The following is a 21279-nucleotide window of genomic DNA, read 5'->3' on the forward strand; positions in this document are numbered from 1 at the left end:
TTCAGTCCTTGATTGATTTTTCACATATCATTAATATGTATACATATTATATCATACATACATATTGTTCCAAATCATTAAATTTACATATACATCTTATCATCATATACATCATATCATCATAATCATCTTACTTCTCCACTCTCTTTCTGAGTAAATTCCTTCTATCTTCTCTACTACTAAGAGTAATTTTTGAGAATGACAGAAATCCTCTTTCCATGCAGACTTATAAACAAGTTGACCTTAATGAGTTCCTTAAACTTTCTCATTCTTATTTACCTTTTTGGGCTTTTCTTGTGTCTCATGTTTGGACTTCTGGTAGGATTGGCCAGAAAACTTCAATTTTTTTGTTTAGATATGACTTATTCCACAGGAATTCTTGGAAATCTTCTATCTTAATTGAGTGACCATTTCCCCCAAAAGAATATACTCAGTTTTGCTGGATAGGTGACTCTAGATTGTAAATCCAAATCTTTGCTTTCCTGAATGTCATACTCCATACCTTTTGATCCTTTAAGATCTGCTGCTAGGTCCTGTGTGATTCTGATTGTAGATCAATGGTATTTGAATTGTTTCTTTCTGGCTGTTTGAAGTATTTTCTCCTTGACTTGGTGGCTCTTGAATTTAGCTATTACATACCTGGAAGTTGTCATTGGAGGATTTTTTTTCTGGAGAGGATCTGTAAATTATTTCAATTTCAATTTTATTTTCTTGTTCTAGAATTTCTGGGCAGTTATCTTTGATAATTTCTTTTTTCACAATCTTTGATAATTTCTTATGATGGTCAAGATTTTTTCTTGATCATGACTTTCAGGTAGTCCAGTAATTCTCAAATTGTCTCTTCTCAATCTATTTTCTAGGTCAGTTGTTTTTTTTTTCAATAAGATATTTCATGCTTTCCTCTATTTTTTTTTCATTCCCTTGATTCTGCTTTATTGTTTCTTGATTTCTCATGAAATCATTAGTTTCTAGATAATCAATTCTGATTTTTACATCCTGATTTTCCTCTGTCAGTTTTTGGTTCTCCTTTTTCAGTTGGCCCATTTCTTCTGGCATCACTTTCATCTCTTCTCCACTTTTCCTCTGCCTCTCTAAATTGGTTTTTGACATATTTTTTGAGCTTTTCAAGACTCTGTGTTCAATCCATATTTTTCTTTAAAACCTTGTTTGTGTTACTTTTGCTTTCACTGTCTCCTTCTGTGAATGTACCTTGCTCTTTGTTTCCATAAAAAATTCTTTGAAGTTTGGTGCCTTTTTTGTTGTTTGCTCATTTTTCCTAATTATAGGTAGGCTCTGTTTTCTGGGAAGTTGGGATACCTTCTTAAACTTCAGTCCTTCCTTGATGTTATTCTCAGCTTATTTTTTGGGTTGTTACTAATTTATCAGATGGCCTGAGGGCTGAGAGCTCTGAGAACCTCCTCTCCCTACTGATTCAATTGACCCTTGAGATGCTGATATTGTTTAAAGACTTTCCTCAGGCTTGGGTATAAGCTTTTGACCTCACAATGAACTTGATTAGGTCCAGGGCTTATCTGCTAGCCCCAGGTTTGGGATCAAGGTTTTGGTCTTACTGTGTTCTTGATCCAATCAGGCACACCCTTGATTGCCCTGTCCTGGAGCTCCACCTTTAGTTTTGGACAAAAAGATCTTGGGGGGGGGGTTCCCTCTCTGAACAGTGTTCTCACCCCAAACTGTGGATTTTGTCCTCATGCCAAGCCAAGACTGGGATTCATGGCTTCTCTCTGGGCCCACACGAATCAGCCCCCTTCAGTCAAGATTGCCCTGGGCTGTGACACCAGACTTATCCACAGTTTTGAAGTTTTGAGGGGTGTGGGTTGGCTTGGACCAGTATTTGCCCAGGCAGGATCTCAGGATCCAAATGTTAGCTTAGCTTAAGTTCAGAGGTGGAAGATATGAATATGAGTTGATTTCTAAGATTCTTTTAGGATTGGAATGAAAATGGATTTGTCCCATAACAAAAGTGAAGGAGGCAAGGAAACTACCCAGTTTTCAATTATTTTGCATATTTTTGATTAGTAACTCTCAATTCTTCCTTCCTCTAAATTTTTGCCAATAAAATCCTTGTTTTCTGATGCAACACCATTATTATTACATTTATTTTTACTACAAGTTCCTTGTGGATGAAAACCATGCATAATTTATATCTATATCTCATTTAATGCCAAAATAATGTTTCCTGGTAGGGGCTTAATAATTACCTCTTGAATTCAACTGAGATGAAAGTTACTGTTGTTTTGGAGAAGTAATATTAAAGTATTCTAAGAATGAGCTCTAGAAGACTGTGCTCCACAGGATGAAGTAATAAAGAAATATTGAGAGTGCCTTAGAAGCCAGCAGAACATAGTGACAAAGCTCATGGAGAAAGTAGGTTTCCTTTTTTTGTTCCCCAATTAGTTTTAATATCTATTCTTTTTTTGATAAAGACATTTCTACCACTCAATTAAGAAGATTGAAAAATGTTTCAGAATTGGTTGTTTTTATTATGAGAGTGCTCCATCCTTGGGAGTAAGAGTTTCATCTTAGTAAGTTGAGGGGGGTGAACTATGCTAAGTGAAAGCTGAAAATAAAACTCTTAGAAGTTATTCTTCTTGATAGCAATGAAAATGTAAGTGTAACCAATGGATTGGCATGGGACTGCTGGAACATGAAATGTTATAAAATTAGTCATCTCCTTGTCTTTGGTAGGCTGTTTCTTAGATAGCTTCTGATTATGTTGAGTTATAATGATCCTAGCAAGAAGTCACTGTGCTTGGACAAATTTAGAAGAGCTGGATAAGCATGGCTGAGTCTTTTATCTATGGATTAATAAGTAACCTTCATTTTAATTGGCTTATTGCTCTTCTCTCCCACGGCTTTTTTCTGTCTACTTTCTCCTGAGCTTTCAGGGAGTTGTCTCAGCCTTAAAATGCCAGGAACAGCATGGAAATTGATTTTACTTCTGGGGATGTTCCATTTTGGAGTGGGAAAGTATACATTTCAGTCTCTTCTGAGAGGTAGGATTGAGATGAGCCATGATAATAAGTATCTTCTTCTGGTGAAGGCCTTCCTAGAAATATGTGCAGGGTTCTGGGATGAGAGCTCATCATCTCTTTGTAGGAGCTCTCTGGGCGAATAAAAGCAGCATATTTAGGGTATGAGTATTCCTGACTCAGATTGTTGTTTTATTTTTCATTTCATGAATTGACATTTGAACTAGGGGTGAGAGATGAGTTGAATTTTAATAAGATTTCTTAGTAAATCTGCAGTAGTTTCCATCATCTGAAGTTACTGCTCAATTACAATAATTTCTAATCATTTAGCTAGGAAAATAGACAATACCTTAGACAAATGTCATGTTTCAACCTTCTGGAAAACCTAATATTTGTCTCCCCTAACTTTTTCAAATGGCATTTCTCTCTTAAAAATGAGACAACAGAGGTCCCTGACAAATTTCTTCCTGATTGCATTGGTGCCAGCCCCCAGAACCATTGTGTTTCCTGGATTTGCTTCAGTGAGTTTGACTTCAGGAAACAGTATATTTAGATTCTAAAGCATTACAAAATTTTCTAGATAAGTCATTCAAATGATAGACACAGGACATCATCCTATGTCATTGTTTAAGGATTGCCTTCTGTTCCAAAGGAATTTAAACATAAAAGAGTTATTTAAGGGGAGGGAAGAAAAGAGGAAATCAGCTTATGGAACTCAGGGTCAGTGGACATGGTGCAGGCACTGGAGCAGATTGTTTAGTTGTTATGATAAATCGAGGGAGCTGAGGCTGAACTTCAGTTTTTGCAAGCGAAGGCACTTTCTATGTCAGCCCAGGGGAAAATAGAACACTCACAGAGGAGTAATATATTAAAAATATTTCTTTTTGCATTTTGCTACTTTGCTTGCCTCAAAGTGTTCAAGAATGAAGACAGATGTGATGGAAAACAATGAATCCCAGATAGAAGCAGCATACAGTGGAGACTGCCACTTGAAGTGTGATTCTTCATTTTACATCAAATTTTAAAAGTGTTAATTCCCCCATTTTATTGCTGGAAGATATCTTCTGTATTTGATGCATTGCCCAATATGCTGGAGAGTAAGAATGTATAAGAAATGTGGCCCTTTCACTCAGGACAAGAGACTATTTTTAAGAAAAGAAACCTAAACATGAAAGAGGTTTATAAGTATAAAGAAGGAAATGTACTCCCCTGCCCAAGTTGAATGTCTGAACTTCTCTCTTTTCCAGTGCCCTAAGTCCTGCCATTTCCTTATACTCTATAGAAGAGAAGAAAGAGGATTCATGTAAATGGGCAAAGTTATATGGATAACTTTGTTATAGTTATATGGATTGTGAATATCTGATAATACTGAATGACTTAGATGAGTATTGCTTTGCTGATAGTTGCTACACCAAACTAGTCCTTTGTTTTATTAAATGACAGTGTTTATTAAGGTCTGCTGGACAAGGGTCATAGAATTAAGACCTAAAATAATCAACTCATGGTGGCCAGAGGGAATAAGTTATTCAAAGTTATTCAAAGAGGATTTCAACCTAATTCTATGACACAAAATCAATATTCTTTTTATTATGCCAAACTACCTCTTAAAAGTACATAAAAATACCACACACCAATCAATTAATTTTGGGTAAGGGGGAGGAGAAAGATTTTGCAGAAACAAAATATTTTCTCCCCCCTCAAGATCTGGCAATTATCATTTTGATATATTTCAAATCCTTAATACATACATGTCAGTTGGATAAAATGTTAGGTCAGCAATACAAATATCATAAAAGACATTATTAAAATATATAAAAGTGCTTTTCAAAACTTAAAGTGCCTTATAAATGCAGGATATTATTATTATTATTATTCATTGGCAAGAGTGCTAATTAAGCAGGGAACCATCTCTTCTGGATGTGAACTTGTAGAAGTGCCCCCCCCCCCCAGTTTCTTAATTTTCAAGATGAAGGGGTTGGATTAAACAAATTCTAAAGTCTGTTTCAGCTCTGAGATGCCTATGCTCATATTAGTTTGGTGATTAGTTATGGGTATAGTTCATTTCTGGAAGCTATTAGTAATATACAAAGATTATTATTACATTCATGTCTTTTGCAAAGGTCTCTGCTTTGTTATGTGGAAAGGAAAGGAGAAGAGACTAGGGACTCCATTAAAGTAGGTAATATAGATTCCTAAAGGCATGACCAAGTCTTAAACATGATAGTTTTGATTGTTTCAAGGAGGTGAACAGGGTTTGTTTAGACTCAGTTGTGTCCAATTGACTCATTCTGGAACAAAGGTAATTACTTAAAAAAAATGGAAATTACTTTTAAGTGAGTGGAATGGAGTCCTACCTTTATACTGCTCCAATGGATTTGTACCTTGGGGAAAAGAGGTTAATTTTAAAAGGGTTGGACTGGATTATTTAAGAGGGTGGTAATCAGGAATTTAATTTATTCCAAAGAGATTTATTTATAATTTATTTACAAAATGTAGAATGAGTGAAATAATAAAATCAGAGAGAGGATAAGGTAAGTCTCTCCTGAAGTTAGTTTTTTCAGAAAATCCAACAGTTAAGAGTCAGCTTTTCACTCACCATATGTAAGCTCAAAGGAAGAGATTTTACAACAGTCTTACCAGGAACGGGGTCTCAGGTCCAGCCTCCACTCCAAAGAATGAAGAATTGTCTCCAGCCTTCACTTCCAAAGAATAAAGAACTGTCAGTAGAACTCCATTCAAAAAGTTGTAACTCCCTTTTAAAGACACTTTCTCTTATGTAATTTCTTGTGCCTTCCCCTAATTCTATGTCTACCAATCACAGTTGAAATTTTGCTTTAAGACTGCCCAGGGGCAGCTAGTTTAATTCTGATTCATCATCCACTATTGCACACGTGGGTCACAGACCTCCCACTTAATCATTAAGTGGGATGCTTACAGCTTTGGTGATTAGATCTAAAAATGAGCAGATCTCCATACTCAACTTTTAAGTAGGGTATTTACACTTTTGGTGATTAAATCTAAAAATAGGCAGGGGTTACAATTATAATCTTCACAATCAGGGGAGAGTTAATTTTTTTCCAATTTAAACATTATTTTATTTTGTCATTTTCAAACATTGTTCCTTGGAAACAAAGATCATTTTCTTTTCCTCCCCCCTTCCCACCAACCCTCCCCTAGCTGATGCACGATTCCACTGGGTATCACATGTGTCCTTGATTCAAACCCATTTCCGTGTTGTTGGTATTTGTATTAGGGTGTTCATTTAGTCTGGGGAGAATTAATTTTAATCTTCATAACATTTAGGTTTAGGAGGATTCTCTGCAGGATTCTGGAACTTCAGGGAGCTCACTGCCTGTTCATGATTTTCTTAATCTGGGATTCCTAGGTCCCACATGTGGGAGGAGTACACTAGACAACCAGCCTTGGGATTATTTTGGCCATTTCAGTCGAATTGTTGGAGGAAGCCCAGTTGAAAAAGGAACATATCCCTGGCAGGTGAGTAACAGGCAATGACTGTCTTGGAAGGAATGAATGACCTCTGAGGGAAAAAAAAATATTTATAGCATCTGAGAGGCTGCAGGGAACTTGGGGATAGATCATTCTCTTTGAGAACATGCTAAAATCTGTTTTCCTTGCTGTGTCCTCCAGATGCGCTCCTGAAAAGGCATGTGTTCAAAAAGAAATGCCATTACCTATACATATATATATATATATATATATATATATATATATATATATATAATCTCTCTCTATATATATCTTTTATTGTGCCTTTGTTCTTTTTGGTCCCTATAAGAATACCCTCAACTACTCTTCCACTGATCTTATTTCCACCCTGTTTACTCTGTCCATTCTTTATGAGTAATATCAAATGCCTTCTCCTTCATGAAACTTTCTTTGCCTTTTGTTAGGATAAGATAGTAACCTGCCTTTTTATACATAAGATCTCAACTAGTCTTTGGTTCATACTTTCCTTACATACTTTTCATACACTATTCCAAGTTTATAGAATCCTAGGATCAAAGATTGGAGTCAAAAGGGACCTTACCTGACCTGTAATATTTCACAAATGGGGAAACACATCCAGAAAGGTTAAATCACTTGCTTATGGTTATCTAAGTAACCAATGGCAGAATCTGAATTTGAACCTAGGGTCTTTTTTTTCTCCTGTGCCAGACTGACTCTGAGAGTCATTTGTGTTTGGGTCATATTGCCTGACAAACTGTGAATTCTGCGAGGGTAAATGCCTTAATTATTTCTGTTTCTAAAATAGTTCTTTTCATTTAATAAATATTTGTTGACATTTTATTGTATCTGAAACTATTTCCTTATGGGATTGAATTATGAAAATGGACATACCTTCCCAAAGAACAAAATCTAACAAAATGAAAACATAATCAAATCATAATTAGGTAAATTTATATATTCAAAGTAAAATTCATAATTTTTCTAATAAAATACTAGATACTCAAATAAAGTTGCAGAGACAGGATTATAGTAACAGTTCTAAACACATATATTCCAGAAAAAGAGAAATTGATATATGATGGATGATTTTATTCCCTTGGTGATAATGTGTACATAGTGGAATTACAGAGTATTTCAGGAAATACAAAGCAAAACTAAACTCCTATGATTTAAATTCCCAATTTTCCTGGCTGTACTTAGCATACTTAGCATATTTGACCAGAGATTTAACTCATTGTCCTAGTCCTTCTATTTATGCACTTTTGTGCCTTTCAACAAGTATTGCTGTTTTTATCTTTCTATAAAATTTCAATTTAAATTCTCCTCATTGTGGCATCTAGTTTTTACAAAGTCAATTTTTGCCATTTAGCTTCATTCTCCATAGGGGGAACTAAGGTCGCTCCTGGGCTACAGAGATTAGCTGATCTCTCATGTAGATGTGTCTTGTCTTTCCCACATTCCACATTGTGTCTCCCACCTATTTTTCTATTTAGAAAAGATGGACATATATTTCCATACACATCTAAATTGTTTTCTAATTCAAATTCAGAGCAAACATGGATATGCCCAAGATTAGGGACATCTAGATACTCATATTCTCAAGAATAAATGAACTCTGGAAAACTATTTTTTACCTAAGAAATATTGTAGAGAATGGAGTAATGAAAGGAATGGGATGAGTATTGGGTTTCAGAGTCAAGTAATCAAGAGTTCGAGAAGTGACAACAATGGAACACTTGATTTGAAATCTGGAGTGATTTTGGAGGAGCAGGAAAAGCTTCCATACTTTCCTCCTGTATTTTCCCACAGATCCTCTAATACTTTCTAAATACTATAACTTTAGTATTTTTAAACCTTTTTTCTTCAAAACACAAACATGGTATTGGTAGGTTTCCTGCATGTTTATTTTATGTAAATCCTAAATAAAACTATTTTGGCACATGGAAATGGTAGGAGATTCCAAACATGATTTAAAATCATCTTTTTTCAGAGCCACCAGATTGGTTCTTAAATACAAGAAACTATATTTACATTTACTAATTTTCTTTGAGTTCAGGCAAATGTGAAGAGAGAAGTAGATAAGATACCAACCAGGATCAAGCTGGATTTCCAGAAGGCAATGGATGGGCTGGGAACATGATCCTCTCATATAGTGATGGAAATAGCATTATGAATGATTAAAATCATGGAAATAAGCACTTACCGTTGTGACATAAGCAGATCCTGGTTTAGGAGTATAATGGGGTCTGCCATATCCTAGCACATAATTTCTGGTTGTTCAATTCACTTCTTATATACAAGGTATTGTATTAGCTTTTAGGAATTAAAGAAAAAAACACAAAACACTTTCTACTTCAATGATCTTATATCCTATTATGAGGATAGTTATATATAATATATTTTTTTCTTTTAAAACCCTCACTTTCTGTCTTAGAATTAATGCTAAGTATGGATTCTAAGGCAGAAGAGTGGTAAGGACTAGGCAATTGGGATTAAGTGACTTGCCCAGTGTCATATGGCTAAGAAGTATGTGAGACCAAAAATGAACCCAAGTCCTTGGCACTCCATCCACTGTGCTATCTAGCTGCCTCCCATAAAATAATAATAAAAACCTCTTGCCATCTGTCCTAGAATATATACCAGCTGGCAAGGGCTGGGCAATTTGGGTTAAGTGACATGCCCAGGGTCACATAGCAAGAGTCTGAGGTCAAATTTGAACCCAGAGTGTCTCATCTCCAGACTTGGCTCTCTATCCAGTGAGCCACCTAGTTGCCTCCGTCTCTGAATTCCTAGCAGATGGCAGGCATTGCTTTTTAAAAGGCAAACAGCATTAAGTGACTTGCTAGATAGTCACTAAGTTTCTGAGTCTGGATTTGAACTCTGGAAGATGAGTCTAAGTCCAGGCCCAGCACTATATCTACTGTGCCACCTAGCTGTCCCTTATAATATATTCTTAAATTCAATAAAAGTAGCTTTTGGAGGGTGGATGGAGCACTGACAGTGAAGGGAAAAATCAAGAAAGGTATTATGTAGGATTTGGCACTTGCTAAATCTTGGTGGAAACTTGAGATTCCAAAAGGTAAACGTGAGACTGGAATACATTCCAAGGAGAGAATCTGAGCAAAATCATGGAAGCAGGAGGAAGAATGCCATGCATGGTAATCAATAGGAAGACCAGTTTGGCTAGAATATAGATTGCATGAGGGAGAATAATATGACAAAAATCTTGGAAGATGGACACAGAGCCAGATTGTGAAAGGCTTTAAAATATCAAAGGAATTTTATTTGAGATGAAATAGACTGTTGTTAGTATGGTTCCTGTAGGGGTCACTCTTTGGGGGCCCATTTATTTTGGGGGTTTCTTGAATGTAGTTGTTTGCTGTACCTCTTTTTACAAGTAAGCATGATATAGTGGAGAAAACAGAGAAACAGTAAAGTAGAATGGAGAAAAATATTTTATCTGGAGTTAGAAAACCTGGGTTCTAATCCTGCCTCTGTCACTTCCTACCTGTATTGTCTTGGAGAAGTCTTCTAACTCTATAAGGCCCAGCCTCCTCATTTTTAAAATGGGGTTTGACTAGATGGCCTTTTGGTTCTCTTCCACTTCTGAACCTCTGATTCTATAGTTTGAATAACTGAATGACTTGGTGGCTGTGTGGCTTTGGTCACAGCACTTTACCTTTCTGAGAACTGCAACCCTCATTTGTATAGTTTGGCTCCCCTGCCCAGTTTACTGGATTATTATGAAGATCAAACAAGATTATGAAAGAGAAAGGACTTTTTAGACATCTTTACCTTCTGTCAGTATCAAATCTAAGACAGCAGAACAGTAAGGGTTGAGCAATTAGGGTTAAGTGACTTGCCCTGGGTCACATAGCTAGGAAGTGCTTGAGGCCAAATTTGAACCCAAGTCTTCCCAACTGGGAGCTTAATGCTTTATCCACTGTGCTATCTAGTTGTTCCTCAGGGAGAACTTTGTAAACTGGAAAGAATTCTCAAATGAAAGACATTGTTATTATCTAAAGGTTTGGTTCTACAGGTGTCTCTGAAACGAAGAGAAAAGCATTTCTGTGGAGGAACTATCATCTCTGCCCAATGGGTGATCACAGCTGCTCACTGTGTCATACATAAGTAAGAATGGATGGTCACATGGTTGGAGGTCAGCTGGTCTTTCTCCCTTTGTCATGTAATTAATGGTCAGAAATAGAATACCCCTGTGGTTCCAAGTTATAGGCAGGAATATTGCCCTAATGGAGCTCTCTAGAATTGGTTATATGGCACCTTATAATTTCAACACTAGGATAGAGGAGGAATTCCCTCTGAGACTAGTCCAAATACCTAGCCACACAGGTATTTTGTTAGCACTGGTTAATGGTGATCGTGATCTGCTACCTGTGACCTGATGGATTTCTGTGGTTGCTTGTTGACTTGTTTTCCTTAAACTACATTTTTTTCTCTATAGGGATGCAAAAAAAATTCTGAATGTTACTGCAGGAGAACATGATGTGAATCTGGTAGAGCAAGGAGAGCAGACTCTTTCTGTGGATACCATCATCAAACACCCTTATTTCACACTCAGAAAACCAATGAACTATGACATTGCCCTCTTGAAGATGAATGGCACATTCAAGTTTGGTAACCATCTGAGGCTAGAGAGAATCCAGGCTGCCATACCCTTAGCTCCCCTGGGGCAGGCTAGCTTGTGTTCTGACAAACAGGTTCATAAGTGCCAGCTAAAGCTACTGTTTCTGGTTTATGAAGCCTGCTCTAATTTTAAGTCTGGGTATGACCCGAAGGTTGGATTGAGGTATTCTGGGCAGTGGTCACACTTCCTGATAATTCTTCTTCATTGCAATTCCATGTTTTCAGAAAGCAAAGGAAAAGAAGAGCCAAGATTTTCCTTGGCTCCAGTGTTTCTCTGTGAGATGCTTGGCCTGTCTGGCTTTTCTGTTACTCATGATAATTAAGGGCTTGGGAAGGATGGTTGCTAAAGGGAGCATCAGGACAAAGTTTAGGGGGCAAAGCAAAGCTAAGAGATGCTGGCTGCACCTTAAAGATAAAGGTGGGTTTGTGTGTCCTACCAGGGATGCTGAGGCCTGTGTGTCCTCTCCAGGCTTGGATGAGTCCCTCTTATCATTTCCTACAGGCCAGTTTGTTGGGCCCTTATGCCTTCCCAAACGGGGGGAAATTTTTGAGCCAGGATTCTTCTGTACTACCGCAGGCTGGGGTCGTCTGGAAGAGAGTAAGTAACTCCTACCTTATTCCACTGGATCCACCAACAACTCAATACAAGTACATGAACATGATCCCTGAGAATCTGAGTCCTGCAATCTCTATATGAAAGAGACTATGGCCCTCTATACTCCATTATATCTCCCTATTGGTTTTTCCCCCCTAGATGGCCGTCTCCCACAAGTCTTGCATCAAGTGGACTTGCCCATTCTGACCAAGAAGAAGTGTGCAGCTATGCTGTTAACTTTAAAGAGACCTATCAAGGGCAATACACTTCTTTGTGCTGGCTTCCCAGATGGAGGAAAGGATGCATGCCAGGTTGGTAGGGAAGGCAGAGCCTGACAATCATTGCCAGGCTGTCTTTATTCTGATGTATTTTTGGTGGGAAATGGATTTACCAACCTTTTATGATAACTTGCAGGGTATAAGGGCTGGAGTTGAAGGTTAGTGAGTCAAGTGGGTTAAATCAGAGCTGGAAAAGATCAGTCAAAAAGATATTTGGACTGTTGACTTGATCTCTTTTTTTCCAGGTATTAAGAGGTGGGAGCTGAGAGGGAATACTCAGTTTTCAAAGATATATTTAGTGAAACCAATAGCTATGGGTTGCTTATTTCTCCTTCCATACACACAGAATGGCCAGCTCTCTTTTTTGGTGGCTGATTATTCAGTTTGTGAATTATCCAGACCTTTGCCTACTACTCTCCCAGTCTCCTGATTATAAGTCAACAAATAGGGGAGGCAGCTGGGTGGCTCAGTGGATTGAGAGCCAAGTCTAGAGATGGGAGGTCCTGCATTCAAATCTGACCTCAGACAGTTCCCAGCTGTATGACCCTGGGTAAATCACTTAGCCCCCATTGCCTAGCCCTCCCCACTCTTCTGCCTTGGAACCAAAAAAGTCAATGAATATTTATTAAACACCTACTATGGCCAGGTCTGATCCTAAAAACAGATCTAGTAATTTTAGCATTGTTTCCTTGCTTCCTGAGCTTCAAACATGGGATCTGGGAAGGAAGAAAATTTGGAAAATAGAGAAATTTTACTTAGGGAGATTTATTCCTTCCTGAGAGCTCTGAAGAAACAACTGAAAAGAAAAGAGGGTAAAAGTGTAGGTTATAGTAAGTTTTGAGGATCATCTGGATATTATATTTATTTGGGCAATCCTCAATCCCCAAACCCTCATATAATCTAGGCTTTAAGAAGGTAAGAAGGCTTTCAGGTTGCTCCTTTTGGAGTCCTAAGGTAAGGAATGGAATTGAAGTGCTGCTTGGGAGGGAGGAGCTAAGTAGCACAGCAAATAGAGCATCAGGTCTGGAGTCATGGGTGGGCCTAAATTCAAATATGGCTTCAGACACCTGTGTGACCCTGGACAAGTCACTTAACCCCAATTGCCTAACCCTTGTCCCTCTTCTGGTTTAGAACTGATACTCAGACAGGAGGAAGGTTTTTTTTTTTTTTTTTAAAAGAAGTTCTGCTCGGTACAGATGCTGACAGTGATGACAACATCCTTTCTCTTTTTATAGGGTGATTCAGGGGGCTCCCTGATGTGCAGGAATAGATATGGGGCCTGGACTCTAGCTGGTGTGACTTCATGGGGGATGGGATGTGCTCGCAGCTGGAGGCACAACCGTAAGAAAATTGCCAGTTACAGAGGAACTCCAGGGGTCTTTACAGACCTCAGTAAGGTGCTTCCCTGGATTCACAACACTATTGAAATGGGTAATAAAGTCCATGTTCTGTAGAGACCCAAATTATGACAACTGTTTTGGTAGGGGTAAAGAATTCGTGGGGTTGGAAGTAAAGACATGGAAAAATTTAAGGGGAGGAACACTCCAAATTATGTTCTTGTGCCTCATAGAACACACAGGAATAATTTATCCTAAATATAGCCATCCAGAATAAAATGTATTTAATTTAGAGGTTCAATGAAAAATTAATGTAATAATTTAAGAATTAGTTAAATTAAAAAATAGTTTTGTACTAATAATTCAGAATACACTGACTTCTGATGTTATATTGTACCTTCCTCTTTGATTAAGTTCACAGGACCCCTTATAATAAAATGAGGGACCTGATGAGAAATTTCTAAGATCTCTTCTATTTTTAATATTTTGAAACATGTTTTTATGTCACAACTAATAGATGTGAATTTGCTAAATTATCTGTTGATGACTTCTTTGATCCTGTCTTCCTTCTTTGGCTTCTGAGATACTACAGTTTCCTGGTTTTTCTGATATCTCTCTAGTCATTCTTTCTTGGTTTCCCTTGCTGGAGTCTCATCTCCTTCCTCACTCTTCACTTTGGGTGTTTCCCAAGAATCTGTCCTTCACCCTCCCCTCCCCTCCCCTCCCCCCTCCCCCTCCCTTTCCCCCCTCCCCCTACCATCCCCTTCCCTTCCCCTCCCTTCCCCTTCCCTTCCCCTTCCCTTCCCTTCCCCTTCCCTTCCCCTTCCCTTCCCCTTCCCTTCCCCTCCCCTCCCTTCCCTTCCCTTCCCTTCCCCTTCCCTTCCCTTCCCCTTCCCTTCCCTTCCCCTTCCCTTCCCCTTCCCTTCCCCTTCCCTTCCCCTCCCTTCCCTTCCCTTCCCTTCCCTTCCCTTCCCTTCCCTTCCCTTCCCTTCCCTTCCCTTCCCTTCCCTTCCCTTCACTCTCACTGATGACCTCATCTATTCCTATTACTTCAGCTAGTCCATATGTTCAGATTACTATCAGATTAACATATCTGGTTCCTACCTTTCTTCTGAGTTTCATTCAGTTTTGCCTCTCCAGGTGACATCTAGATATCCTACCACCAAATAAAATCAATCAGATTCCAAACCTCATTCATTATCTTTCTCCTGCAAACCTGATTTGTATTACTATTTCTGTCTATGGCAGCATATCGCAAGCTCCCAACCTTGGTGTTATCTTAATTCTTCCCTCTCCCTTGCTTCCTACATTTAGCTATTAACCCCCAGCTAAGTTACCCTCAATCTGGTTTAGCCTGCCTCCTGATATGGCTTTACCAGTGTGTGACTACTGTATATGCTAAGCTTTTTGGAGCCTCAGGTGAGAGTTGGGTAAAAAGTGGACACCAAAGGTGGATGAGCAGCCCTGAAAAAGGTTCCTGTAGTGGAATGAGCAAATGAGAATAATTTGTTTTAATGGTCACAAAGATAACTGAAGCAGGTACTATGAGACCTTGTGCAAGTTATCTGACCTCACTGAGCCTCAGTTTTCTCAGTCATAAAATTCATAAAACAAGACCCCTTTCATCTTAAAATCCATAATTCTGGGGGCAGCTGGGTAACTCAGTGGATTGCGAGCCAGGCCTAGAGATGGGAGGTTCCAGGTTCAAATTTGGCCTCAGACACTTCCCAGCTGTGTGACCCTGGGCAAGTCACTTAACCCCCATTACCTAGCCCTTACCACTCTTCTGCCTTGGAACCAATACACAGTATTGATTCCAAGACGGAAGGTAAGGGTTTGGAAAAAATCTATGATTCTCTGATCCTGTGACAATTCTTAATATGTAATACTCATCTCATCAGGGCTATTATGAAGCTAAAATGATGGGATGTACACATGTAGATGTTAAAGTATTTTATAAATATCAGTTATTCTTAAACTGTGAAGTGTCATATAAATATTCATGATTATTATTTGTAAGCTGTTACTTAAATAAATGCACATTACACTTATTATTTCTAAAACTATTGGCTGGATTGGGGCAGGATTTTCAGAAATGTGGTTGTGGTAAAAAACTTTCTTTCTTTACCCAGGGCAGAGGATGAAAAGCTTTGTTGGTAAGTGTTGCTCACTGATGAAGTGGAAAGAAGGCTGGCTTTTTAGTCTGAGGAACTGAATTCAGATCTCTGCTCAGATAATACCTGTGTAATTATTGGATTTTCATTTAACCTGTCTGGGACTTTGTTTCCTCATCTGGGAAATGAGCAGTGTTGGAATAAATGATCTCTGAGGTGACTTCCCGTTCTGAGTCTATGGCCCTCTGAAACAATAAGTGCGTTCCTATTTCTGAATAGAGGGGGAGAGTTGTCTTGTAACTCGGCAGCTGTCTGTTTCTAGTCCCAGTGAATATCAGGTCTGGATAGGAGGATGACCTCCATTATCACATCTGAAAGATGAAATGAGTTAAGAGTTAGCCTGTAAGAATTTATTATGAAGGCATCATGTCTACTCACTTCTCATGTTCATCTTGGTCTCTACCAGGTGTCCCCTGCAGGATTTGGCATACCTGCATCCAACAGGAACTAAGCCTCACTGCCCTTGTTTTTCTCACTTGGCATCAAGCCCTAGTCAGATGCAAAGAGTCCCCACGCTGTCTTACCTAGGACATAAAATGTCACCAGTAAGACAAACCCAGAGACCATAGCACTAGCTGGAGTGGTTTGTTCATTTGTGTTCAAGTAGTGCTCCTCATCACTGGCCAATGCTACTCTTCCTTGGCTTCCTTTCCAAGCTCTATGCAGTGAACAAGATGGCCAGCTCCCAGGGTCTGAGGGGCAGCTCCACTTCCCAAGACGTCCCCACCAGTTCTATGGAAGTGATGAGTAAGCACTATTCAATTTCCCCCCTTTCCTAGGTCCAACTGCACCTGTTTGATCATCACCACCTGCTCCTGCCATTTAGAAAGCAACCATTTTTTTCTCTCTGTGTGTGTATAGGTTGTGTGTCTGGACTGTCCATGTCATGGGGCAGATGCACATCTGGCTCAATTTTTCGCACTTGGATGTGGAATTTGAGGAGTTCTGTCGCCTGGATTCTTTGTCTGTATATTCATTAGAAGACAGGCTCATCGGTGAGAGGATTTCCTTTGCACCACCACAGGGAAACCAGTACCCACTGAACTTCTGTAGTGAGGGGAAAGCTTGGACTCACTGGTACTCAGAAGCCTTTGATGGCTTACAGTTGTTAACACTGGGTTGGCTTATGAGCACTCCATTTATGTATATTTAAATACACTAGATCTTTAAGCCTTGTTTTTCTTTCAGGCTGAAAAGTGATTAGAGGTGGCTTGGGTAAAGTGGGAAGAGTCAGGAAACTGAAGCTTTCTGAGTTTAAAAATTCAAATTTTCTGATTCCAAAATCTAGAAGCTTGTCATCAGGATGGTTATGAAAGTAAAATGTGAGATATGCTTTATTTGTCAAGGACTGGTATTTATGCTGCCTTTCACATGAAGTCTCCCACAGGCTTGCCAGCTGAGGGCAATTATAATTCCAGCCTGTTCCAGGAATTTTGAACCAGGAACTAGTTTTCTGAACTACTTTTTGGTTGTTTTGCTTTTGCATGTGGATTCAGAAGACCTGGATTTGAATCACGGCTCTATCCTTAACTGCCTGTATGACCTTTTAATCTATTAGGCCTCAGTTTCCTCATTTGTAAAATAAAAGGATGAAACTAGATGGCCTCTAAAGTACTATTCAACTCTAAATCTTTGATCCTATAAAGTTTTGTGAGTGATCCAGCCTAGGTGACCCAAAACTACCTTCTTTAAGAATGGAGAGAGGTACTGAGTAGACATTAAGTGCTTACGTAGTACTAGAATGGAACGAAGGTGGTGGTGGCAATAGGAATTAATCCAGGAAAGGAGATGGAAGGAATGCCTAGAGGATGAGGTACAGTCTTGTAAACAATTTCTCTTCAGATCATCCATGAACTGAAGAAATACTTTTGTTTTTCCTCTCTGGGTTTTGAACTGAGAGTCTTTGATATGTTGCAGGAAAGTTCTGTGGCGTGATTGTCCCTTCACCAATCTTCATTAGCTCCAATTCAGTAAGGCTGAAGTTTGTCTCGGATGCTACAGAGTATGGCACTGGATTTGCACTTACCTACAAAGGTCTTAAACCAAACCCTTCTCCTGGTAAAGTAATTTACTTCACTTTGCTGTTTTGTGACTCAGGTGAAAAACTGGGGCTGCAGGATCCTAGGTGTAGGTCTGTCCTAACATTGAGCACAGTGGTGAAGGTAAATGGGACACATTTATCTCCCCAGCCTATTTGATTGTTAAACAGAGCATGGAAATTGAATTTAATTTAGTGGCAGGCAAGGGAGTACAAAGAACATTGAATACCCCTCTGTCTCCTTGTCCCAGCGACCATTCTGATAAGAAACTATGCCTACCAAAATGATGACAGCCCTTGCAGGTAGTGATGAGATGTTAAAGATTTAATGCAATCTCATTTGCTCTCAGATGTAACTTCATATCTGATTAGATGGAGAGAAAATGTTGACTTTATTATTTTTTTTAATTTTAGATTCTGGTTGTGTTGCCTTAACTGTCCTTTTTGAAGAAGGGATAATACAAAGTTTGCACTATCCTGATGTCTATAGCAATTTGATCAATTGTCGCTGGATTATTCATGCTTTTGAAGACCATATCATTAAGGTACTGTCTTACAGATGGGCTTGTAATTACTGCCTAGAATTAGTGCCCAGCTATATGAGATGGCAAAAAATTAATATTTTTTCCTTTCAAGGCAAGGTGTTGCAACTGGGTTACTGGGCATGTGTCTCAGCAGTTCTTAGTCCTTTCTGCTTTTGGAGTCACCAAGAAAGTCAGAAACAGCCACAAATGTACACCTTGAACCATCATTACATAAGATGACCTCAAGCATAGTTCTCACTAAGGTGAGAGTTTTGCATGTGGCTTGAGATACACAAGTTTATACTTGTTTGGCATGGCCAGCTAGTATGGACAATGTGAAGTCAGTTCACTATCAGTGTCCTTGCCCTCTCTTTATCTCAGCCACTTCAGCAATTTTAGAGTAAAAGAAAGGGTTCAGTGCTAATCCAAGTGTAAAGTCCTATTAAAATCTGATCCTTTTGAGTGTGTGTGTGTGTGTGAGAGAGAGAGAGAGAGGAGGGGGGAAGAGAGAGAGAGAGACATACACACATCCTCTTATACTCACACACACAGAGGGGGAGAGGGGGAGAGAGAGAGAGAAAGAGAGAGAGAGAGAGAGAAAGAGAGAGAGAGAGAGAGAGAGAGAGAGAGAGAGAGAGAGAGAGAGAGAGAGAGAGAGAGACTCTATGACAGCTATTTAAAAAGTGGTTTCTATTATTAGGAAGCAGCACCCTCAGCTACTTTAGACACAGAGTACCCAGTTTGCACTGGATTTATCACTGCAGCGCTACTCTGACTTGTTCAGGTAGGGCCAGAAACTCTAGCATTGGGAATTGACAAGTCTTTTTTAGGGCTGCTCATCCACCTTTGGTGCCCACCTTTCATTCAACTCTCCCATGATCCCAGGAAGCTGTAGCATACGCAGTGGCCACATCCTAGTAAAATATGCCAGCAGATAGGCTAAATCAGGTTGAGGGTAACTGGGTAACTGGCAGGATGCAAACTGGTTAGTGAGTAAGGTGATGACTACCCCAAGTATTGTGAAAACTTCATCTGGTAGAATGGGTGGATGAAAACAATTTATTCCTAGGTCATGAAGACAGTTGAAGCAGATACCATAGAGCACTTAGAGCTTGATCAGATATCAATGATCATTCACTATATTGTAGGCCATCCAAAGTTGTCTTGACTGGACTTTGAGGACTGTAAGAGAGAGTAAGGCTGTGCAACTCTTCCTCACTTTAATCCAATTTATGAGCAAGTCATAGCATTACCTTGTGATGTCTTTGGCCTTCTTCAAAACAAAGGGCAAACAATAATATTCTGAATTCTCCAGTTATAATCATTTTCATTTCTTTTTTATCTCTATGGCTTGAGCTTCCTGAGAGGTAGCATGGCATAGTGGATAGAAAGCTGGCAGGAAGACCTCTGTTCAAGTCCTAATTCTGATATATACTGGATGTATGACTAGGAAAATCATTTACCCTTCCAGGGCTCTAGGCAACTCTCTGTTGACTAACATAAATTGCAGAGAATGTGCTGACCTGCATTAGGAGATAGAATTTGCTTACCTGGACATTCCCTATATAAAAGAAAGCACAGGTTAATTTTTAGTATTAATCTTTAGGATGTATGGAGTCAGTCAGTCAGTCAGAGGATTTCCAAGAATTTGGCTCTTCTTTGTCTCTGGTTTGGTTTGGTAATTAGCCCTTCATCTCATTTGGGATGTCACATAGGATAAAGATACTTTGTTAAGCTATCTATCCTACTGGCTGATAAAAACACAACCAGAATTTAATGGATAGCTCTCTAGTTAATCCATTATATCTTAAGCACCTCTGGGAAATGCTAACAGGAGTCCCTTACCATTCCTGATTTGCTCTCCCAACTGACTCAGCACCCTTCCTTTGAAAAGGTAGAGATTGTGAGTAGGGAGTAACCATGGTATGTCCTTTCATCTGCAAAACTAATTTCATCTGATTTATTGACAAGGAAATTCAGGGACTCAGCAGGAATAATTTATTTTTTTACTAATTTTTTTTGTGTGTGTGTGAATACACTCCATTACAAATAAATTGAGTTAGCAAGCTTCATTTCTAAAATGATAGCTGTTCCATGGAAGGTAAAGACATTCCAAAAGATATTAAATTTGTAAGGACCATGTGGATTATTTAGTTTAACTCCTTTACTTTCCAGATAATGATACTGAAACCAAGAGAGATTAAATATTTTTTTCCAAAGGTCACAAAGAGAGTATCAGAATAGAGATTAGAACCTAGATTTCTGACTTCAAAACCTGTGTTATTTGCATTATGACATGCTCTTAAATTGTTTAAGCATATTCCAAACTTCCTTCATCAAATCTGGCTTATAGAAAACTTACATATTTTTATCTTTCAAAGAGAATTTTTTAAGGAGTATCTATATGGAATCAATATCACACTTCATTCTTAGAATTTAACACTCAGATGTGTTTGCATTCATTTTGAGCCATATTCCAAAGTAAGTATCTTCCTGAGACAGGCAAGGTATACTGAAAAGGGCACTGGATTTAAGGTTCATAGACCTCGGTTCAAATCTTGTCTCAGTTTCTTACTACTAGAGTCACTTTGGGTAAGTCATTTCACTTTTCCAAGGCCAATGTTGATACTTTGAAAAATGAGAGGGTTGGAACTCTGAGGGTCTTTCCAGTTTTAAATGTATAATTCTCTAATGGGATGTTTCATAATGGGAGAGAGTATGCCTTACTTATCTTTGTCCATATTTCAGCATCTATTAGAGTGGTCTTTACATAGCAGAATAGTAAATGTTTAATATTGTTGAAGGATGGAGGGAAGGAGAAATATTTTCACTTCAGAATTGATTGGGACTACAAAGTAGAAGATTAGACAGAAAAGACACAAGATGCCTGGGATCTAAGATAAATGGACATTCATGTTGAACTTTAAGATATTTTCTTCATAGCAACTCTATTATGTAGGTATTGAAACTACTCATCCCCATTTTATAGTTAAGGACATTGGATCTCTGAGGAGTTAAGCTCTCTGACATCATACAATTTGAACATACCTATTCTCTGATTCCATCTTGAACATATTTTTCAGCATATCCCCTAAGAGATGGCACAATAAGATGAAAGAGGATCTGAAAGGGATGATGGAAAATGATAAACTTAGAAGACATTTTGTCTTTCAACTGTTTCCTTTCTTTCTCTGAATGAGAAAAGTACTTGAATGTAGTCCAGCTCCCTTC

The 21279-nt window shown here is 38.6% G+C and overlaps 1 protein-coding gene across 1 annotated transcript in view; it reads left to right on the plus strand.

Moving 5' to 3' along the window:
- Nucleotides 1-1731: 1731 nt before the first annotated feature.
- OVCH2 (ovochymase 2) overlaps nucleotides 1732-21279 on the plus strand; it is a 56245-nt gene continuing 36697 nt past the window's right edge. Inside the window, exons 1-12 of the mRNA XM_056803793.1 lie at nucleotides 1732-1828; nucleotides 6376-6485; nucleotides 10498-10589; nucleotides 10921-11093; nucleotides 11605-11700; nucleotides 11857-12008; nucleotides 13211-13420; nucleotides 15994-16003; nucleotides 16143-16233; nucleotides 16348-16481; nucleotides 17404-17544; nucleotides 17939-18069. Coding sequence (XP_056659771.1) covers nucleotides 1732-1828; nucleotides 6376-6485; nucleotides 10498-10589; nucleotides 10921-11093; nucleotides 11605-11700; nucleotides 11857-12008; nucleotides 13211-13420; nucleotides 15994-16003; nucleotides 16143-16233; nucleotides 16348-16481; nucleotides 17404-17544; nucleotides 17939-18069 — 1437 coding nt within the window. The remainder of the gene's footprint in view (nucleotides 1829-6375; nucleotides 6486-10497; nucleotides 10590-10920; nucleotides 11094-11604; nucleotides 11701-11856; nucleotides 12009-13210; nucleotides 13421-15993; nucleotides 16004-16142; nucleotides 16234-16347; nucleotides 16482-17403; nucleotides 17545-17938; nucleotides 18070-21279) is intronic.

Source organism: Monodelphis domestica, chromosome 6 (genome assembly GCF_027887165.1).
Source record: "Monodelphis domestica isolate mMonDom1 chromosome 6, mMonDom1.pri, whole genome shotgun sequence".
NCBI classification, from domain to species: domain Eukaryota; kingdom Metazoa; phylum Chordata; class Mammalia; order Didelphimorphia; family Didelphidae; genus Monodelphis; species Monodelphis domestica.